This window comes from Symsagittifera roscoffensis, chromosome 10 (assembly GCF_963678635.1).
Source record: "Symsagittifera roscoffensis chromosome 10, txSymRosc1.1, whole genome shotgun sequence".
NCBI lineage: Eukaryota > Metazoa > Xenacoelomorpha > Acoela > Convolutidae > Symsagittifera > Symsagittifera roscoffensis.
In genome coordinates this window covers 46096861-46104164 of record NC_087071.1, presented here as the reverse complement: position 1 = coordinate 46104164, position 7304 = coordinate 46096861, and the positions used below count along the sequence as shown (strand labels likewise).

The 7304-nt window shown below is 36.3% G+C and overlaps 1 protein-coding gene across 1 annotated transcript; it reads left to right on the top strand.

Annotated features, from left to right (window-relative positions):
* Window positions 1-2835: 2835 nt before the first annotated feature.
* LOC134855082 (sepiapterin reductase-like) lies at window positions 2836-7029 on the top strand. The gene is made up of 3 exons (XM_063871462.1): window positions 2836-3157; window positions 3431-3572; window positions 6711-7029. Exons 1-3 carry the CDS (start codon window positions 2836-2838, stop codon window positions 7027-7029), a joined length of 783 nt encoding a protein of 260 aa, XP_063727532.1.
* The last annotated feature ends 275 nt before the right edge of the window (window positions 7030-7304 follow it).

Below are 7304 nucleotides of genomic sequence, written 5' to 3'. Positions count from 1 at the left end.
TTTCGACATTTTTGTTGTGCATCGCAAGTGGCGCGAAGCTCAGCTTCGCCTCTGTGTTGAAATATTTTTCACCAAAAATCATTGGAGACCAATTTAAGGGATTCTTGAATGTTTAAGAATTTGCCCTGATATACGAGCAATTTTTTTGTTCCGACTGTCTAAGAAACTATGCAATTTATATGGTTGCGGTTTTTTTTGTTTCTGATGCAAAGTAGATACCTGTTCTAATTGATTTGCTGGGGTTCAGCAAGCTCGATTTTCTACAAGTTTGGAAAACTAATTTTTGATTATTTGATAGTTTTTAAACTAGTGCTTTGAGCACTTATGGGTGCTTATTTTTATTGATGAAATCCCGATGCGAGGAAGCTCTCTTGAAATATTTTTTCTAATGGACCGAACTAAATCAACATTCATAAAGGATACCCGGTTGCTGTGCAAGAATGTTTGGACCACAACAATTCAAAAGTAGAGACTAAAAAAGTAGAGAAAAACAGTTAAAAAATCTTTGTTAACTGCTTCCATCGATATCAGTTTTTTCCAAATAGACAGATTTTCTCCAAACAGATTAACGAGAATAGAATCACGTAACTTATTAGATTTCCTTATGCGAATCAAATTTCATGTTCTAAAGTTTGCTATTAGTCCAAAATAAAGTTTATTACCCTTGCGATAAGCAGGGGTAATGCTATCGGGTACTAGACTTCTTTTCACCGTAAATAACTTTGTTCACAGGACTTATCTGGACTCGACTCATTTCCTGGAAGTCTCTGTTGGCATTTTATTTGCCGCTTCAGCTATATTTTGTGCATGTTAGCATATTATTTATCTGTCCTGTTCAAAAACTGTTTTTCATGTTGGTTGTAATTTAAAAAAAAATTGATTTGTTAAATTTTTTTGTTTGTTTTTCCTTCGTCGTCTTGATAGGTTTTGACTTATATTATATCGGCTTAGTGGCTTTATATTGCATCGTTTGACGAGCGAAAAATAAAATTTTTGGGGTTTTTTTTTGGTTTACCGGCTGAATAGGTTTCGGTCTATATAGAATAGGTTTAGTGGCTCTTATTGTTTCAAATGACAGGCGGCTAAATTTGTGTATGTATTTTGAGGGCGAGGGGGACTAAATAACTTTTTATAATCCTTAAAAACATTTGTTTTCGCATCAAAAGGTTTCTGCTAAGGCTTTGCTATTTTCGGCTTTGTTACTGCTTGGTAAGTTTTCTTCCGATGCTTAGTTCTAATTCTACTGTCTTGGCTGGTTTTGTTTCAAACCTAGCATTCTTATTTTTTTTTATATATCTAGTTTTTTTTTATAGTTTCTAAATGTTTCGATTTTTTTCGATATTTTGGTTTTGTATCGCAAGTGGCGCGAAGCTCAGCTTCGCCTCCGTGTTGAAATATTTTTTACCAAAAATCATTGGAGACCAGTTTAAGTGATTCTTGAATGTTTAAGGTTTTGCCCTGATATACGAGCAGTTTTTTTTTTGTTCCGACTGTCTAAGAAATTATGGAAATTATATGGTTGCGTTGTTTTTTGTTGCTGATGCAAAGTAGATACCTGTTCTAATTGATTTGCTGGGGTTCAGCAAGCCCGATTTTCTACAAATTTAGAAAGCTAATTTTTAGATTTTTTGATAGTTTTCAAACTAGTTTATTGAGCACTTATGGGCGCTTATTTTTGTTTGATAAAATCCCGATGCGAGGACGCTCTCTTGAAGCTGCGAAGATGCGAGGTTTGAAAATTGATAATTTGGTCATTTTGCAATAATTAACGCGCGAAGTTTTCTAATGCGATATTTTGCACTAGAAGACAACTCGCATTAAAAGAGAACTCGCAGTATTCTCACCAACGTGTTGTGAGCTTGCCGTCAGAGGATAGGACCTGATATGAAATTTAGCCGTGTTATTGCCGTGAAGCGGCGACGCGTGCTTTGTGAGCCCACGGGCTACCTGAAACCAATATTCTTGTAAGTTATTTTTCAAGCTTTGCAAGTTGTAGTTTGTCACAAGTTGTCTTTTGCTGCGAGTTATCGCGGTGCCGATATATAGCGTTCTTATAACATGCGCAAGCGGCGAATTAAATCGTTCCAAATTGATTTTAAGCAAATAATTTACCTTATTCTAGGGATATGAGACGCTAAAAACATCCTTATGTGTGTACATAGCGTTTGGGGTCTAAAATGACGAAAAAAAAGTGTTCTTTTTTGGTTATTTTATCATTGTTTAACCGAAAACTTTTAATTGACCTTGAAGCTCCACCCTGATATACGGGCAGTCTTGTTTTCTTTTACTGCTTAATAAATAAATCATATTTGCAGCTGCGTAAAAATTTTTCCCCACGCTATTCCGCTTGCGGTTAGAAAGCGTTGCCAAATCGGAGCAAGACATTTTTTTATGTTAACAACTTGTTTAACAAAATCACAGTCATTTCGTCGGCTATTTCGTCAACTAACAGGCAGTTTTTGTTCGCTTAAAAGGTTGATTCAACTTTCAAATTTCGGCTCATAGTAAATCCATTTAATTGCCTCTTTTTGCGGAAAAAGTTTTTGCTTCGAAGGAGGACTCAAACTTTTGATGACACTTTCTAGGCTCAATGGGTTTCTGCCCGAATTTTATCGGCTTCGTATTTTTCGTTTCAAGTTTAATTCTAACTGGCAATTCGTGAAACATTTTCCTCAAAATGAACTTCATTGGAGAGAAATTGAGTTAATCGTACCAAAAATTAGATTTAGCTTCGTCTCTGCAATTAATTTTTTTTTGTTGTTCCTACCTTTTGCAATTCTCTAAAAGGCTCACAACTGCAGAATTGTTTGTCACTTTTGTTTTTGTAGACTGGCCATGAGTTCACTGTTCCTAAAACGCAGTTTGATTTTTGTGACCGGATCCAGCCGCGGGTTCGGAAAAGAAATAGTCCAGCAGTTTGCAAAGAAGTTTTCAGAGTCTTCTTGTTTCGTTCTCATTTCACGCTCAAGCGAGGCTCTAAAAGAAAGCTGTGATACTCTGAAGGAAAGTTTTTTACTACATGAATTCACATCCTACGCCTGTGATCTCAGTAAAACGGCCGACGTTTCTGCGTTGTGCGAAAACATATCGAAGGATTTCAGTGGCAAATTGTCGCAGTACAAAAGCGCATTGTTAGTACAGAATGCAGGCACATTGGGTATGTATTGAAAACACAGCTTTTGAAACCAAGAAAATTGTAAATATCAAATTTTAGCATCGAATTGCGACAAGAATTAATTTTTGGGTCTCATATTTTTCTTCGGATATTACAACAGTTTTTTTTCTGTTTTTGTTTTTTTTTTCTATGGGAAAATTAGCATTCAGTAAAACTCATCTCAAATTTATTCATAATCAAAAAAATTAGATGATATTTGAGGGGTAGAGAAACTTAATCTACGTACTCTGCTTCTTAGCTGCAGTTTCGTTTCAGGTCAGATCGAAAAATCAGCGGTTGATTTGGATGACATCGGGGCACTGCAGGAGTACATGTGTACTAACATCTCCTCTTACATTCTACTAAACTCTGCCTTTCTGAAGCTGCTCAAACCAGTAGACTACGCAGAATTAGACCGGTTAGAACGCGTCACAATTGGCTTTTGTGGTCTTTTCTGTTTTGTGGTCTTTTCTGTTTTGCGGTCTTTTCTGTTTTGCGGTCCAAATTTACCAAAACTGTAATGAGCTAATATGCTTGAAATACCTCTTCAGGTTTTCTTCGCATTTGTTAATTTAATTCCATCAGAATCAACTTTTCTCATTCAGTGTTCAATATAGCAAACTGTTGAATTTTGGGCCCTATAGCTGGAAAGACTCGGCTTTTGAATTATTTGTTTGTCAAGATTTCATTTTTTCCTGTTTTTTTTTGTTTTTTGTTTTAATTTAGGATCTCCTTTGCTTAGTGGAGCTTATTTTGTTCATAGATTGTTTTTCATTTTACTGTTTTGCTCAATTTGTTGGCAAGTTAGTTCTGACGCATATTGTGATGCTTTTTTCGGTGATGCTGTTTTTTGTTTGGTTTATAGTGAAATACGTTTAATATCATATAATGTATGCTGCTTCTGAGTGTAAGGCTTACATGGAAATCAGTTCAAGTCTTATCAGTCGCCTGATAGTTTGGACAGTGGAGCTAATCATTCGGGAAGAGAAGATCGAGGGATCAAATCCAGGCTTAAGCACAAACATTTTTTGTTTTTAAATATATATTTTTTTCGTTGTATTCATCAGTTCCATGCTTGTTTCTGCTCTTTCTTTGCTTGTGTACTCGAAGAATTGTTTTTTTTTGTTGTCATAAATAACATCAATTGTAGCTGCAATACTTCCACTGAAGTTTCGCTCTAGGTTTTAACTGGGCATTTGAATTAAAATTTTGTTTAACTGACTACATTTATATGAGGGCTTCAAATCCCTCTGAGACGTGGCTCAGACTGCAAAATGGAGTTATGATTTGTTTCTGGTGTTCAGACCAAGCCGATTCACTTTTTCATGAATTGTACTTTTTTTGAAAGCGTGATTAGAGTTTTCGAAACTAGATTAGCTTGTTTTTTACAAAGCACTTTTTTCGGATAATCGGAAACAAGTGTCCTACAATGCAGGGCAGGGTTTAGGATTTTCTGGAGGGGGGAATTTATCTTTTTTTGTCTTTTTTAGGTCGACCAAATTGAGTCTCCCAAAGCACTAAAAGGACCCTGGCACTTTTAGGCTTTTTTGAAAATGTTGACCAAAAAATACCCTCAAAATTAATATATATTGGCGCCTTTAGAAAAAATTTAGGGTGTGTCAGCCAAAAATTGTTTTACAAAATTTTACAAAGTGGGCACCCTTTGGGTCGGCAGGTGGTCAAATCCCTGAATGGGGCGTCCGCCACCAAACCCCCCTCCCCTTTCCTCCTCCGCCGCCTCCCCTCTAAATCCGCCCCTGTTACAATGCTTGCTCTAATTTAAAAAACTCATCAATTGAACTGGAATAGGTCTGGTTGTTGTTGTAGCTACACCCATCTTTGTTTCGAACGTCTGGTTGAATTTGAGAGATCGATTTAGTTGAGAAACTTGTAATATTTTTTTATCCGATCGTGTTATCCAAGTCTATCAGTGTAGTTCCCGGGGGGTCTCTGTTTTGTCTTTGTTCTGGGTCGACGCCTGTGTTTTATAGCTTGCTGAATAGTGAGGTCAGAATTTAGAAAAAAAGGCCGAGTTTTCTGAGCTTGGAGAACCGATTGAAACTCCATGCCTGCTCCATGAAACTCGATTAGAGAACTCGAAAGAGAACAGAGAAAAGCTGATGAGCGATGGGCTACGGATGTTTGGCAGCTTCGGGTTTCTCCCGCAAGCTCCCTATATTGTGAGCCTTTTGATAAATATTTGGTGGTTTGTGATCATTCGTAACAAATTGGGCAGACGACGGTTGCTGTTATTCAATCGATAATTGTAGCTAATGAGGTGTGATGAGCGCCCAGTTCGAACTTGTTGGGTTTTCAAGTTTTACTTTTGGCTACTGATAAAAGTGGCGGTTTTCGGCCGAGTAATTTCAGTCTTTCAGTAAGAAAACCTTGTACTTGTTTTGTGCGCTAGTTTTTTTGCGCTACTAAGTTTTAATTTTCTTGCTTAAATAGTTATGGATTAGCAAATGCTCAATGCCGGCTAGAATTTGTGTTCGAGGATAGGTCTGATCACCGCAATAAAACTTTTGTTGTTGACTATGGCGGTCGGATCTATATTTTGTTATCGTTTAATTCTGTTGATTTAGAGGAAGGATTTTTCCTTTGGATTTGCGATGTCATTTGTTCTTAAGCACCCTGTAGTAATTTGTAGTGTGTCGTTTTGTTTTACCTACATAGCCTTCCAGGTAGCGTTACTCAGTGTGACGGTCCAAATAGGAGCTGCATAGTTCAGGAAACTCCTCCCAATTTGCCTCTAAATTACGCTGAGTGTTTCTTTTGAGTGACTCCAAGTGACCCTTGTAAATTCTTTGGAGGTTGTTTTTCAGTGGTTTCGCGTATGCGTTAAAAATTTTGGCTAAAATTATTCCGAAATTGATTTAAGTATGCCAATTGGTCATAACAATCTGTTAGTAGATGCGAACAATACAATTAAATACAAAATCTCCCCAGTACTTTGTATTTTCGTAAAATGGAAGGATTTCTTGCTAGCGTTTTATACCATTTTATTTTTAATCCAAAAATTAGTTCAGACGCCTCAAAAAACACTTTTTTCCAGGCAAATTACTGTATTAATAGTTTTCGTAATGCGGAACCTAGTCAAAAGTGATCATTCAAATTTGTCTTCTGGTGATTCAGGAATAAGTTAATTAGTTTTTTCTTTTTTCGCAGTTTGTTTTGGTGTAACCACAAATCCGTTTGCTAGAAGGAAGGCAAGTTACTCTCTCTAATAACAAAATGTGTAATGGCGCAAAAAAAACGTCAATGACTCTGAGGATCGAAAATGAATTTTAGATTAATTTTTCTAAAATTGGGTTCAAAAAGGCATCATTTATAAAAAAAAATTGTATTTCATAAAGCTTTGGGGTGGTATTTTTTTGTCTCAAAATTCTTCAAATAAAACTGTCGATTGACTATGTTTTTAAATTATGATTTTTTGGGTCTTTTCATTTATAGCATCCAGACTAGTCACAAAAACTGACGATCCGAACGCTGTTTGAGTTATCGTCCACTTTTTGTTTTTTTTCTTTGTCTATTCGATTTCTATCCTGCCTTTTAGCTGGATTATCAACATCTCCTCAATATGTGCAACTGTACCAATGGCAAGTCAAACGGAGTATGCCAGCATCAAAGCGGCCAGAGAAATGGCCTTGAGGGTTCTCCAGATTGAGAACCCAAAAGTCAGAACCCTCTCCTACTCTCCTGGACCCCTGGAAACGGACATGAGCGATGAATTGAGGAGTAAGTGGACACAAAAAGAGGCGACAAAGTCATGGAACTATTTGACATGTGAACAAAGTGTGAACAAACTGGTTGTAATTTTGGAGGAAAACAAGTTTGAAGGAGCTTGTAGAATTGACTACTTTGACCGAAACTAAAACAGCCTGTTCGGTTTGCAGTAGTTTTGAACCAAATTCGTGCAGAATCAGTTTGAAAACTACATGAGATTTTTTAAAAGCATTGATTCTTTTGAGTAAATGTATATATTGATGATGTTCCTTCTTTGTCTTCTATCTGAAATTTAAATATTTAAACACAATCAACATTTACAGAGCGTAATTAAAACGTTTTTTTTTTCCAATAATTTTTTTTGATTTTCCTCAATTTTTGAACTTTAATTCGAGAGTGCTCGTCTATTGGTCAAAACAAATGA

Bases quoted from the DNA above. Each gene is read 5' to 3' on its own strand.
- LOC134855082 (XM_063871462.1), top strand. From the start codon at position 2,836: ATGAGTTCACTGTTCCTAAAACGCAGTTTGATTTTTGTGACCGGATCC. The intron at 3,158-3,430 runs GTATGTATTGAA...GTTTCGTTTCAG, and splicing joins ACAGAATGCAGGCACATTGG to GTCAGATCGAAAAATCAGCG. The intron at 3,573-6,710 runs GTTAGAACGCGT...CCTGCCTTTTAG, and splicing joins GACTACGCAGAATTAGACCG to CTGGATTATCAACATCTCCT.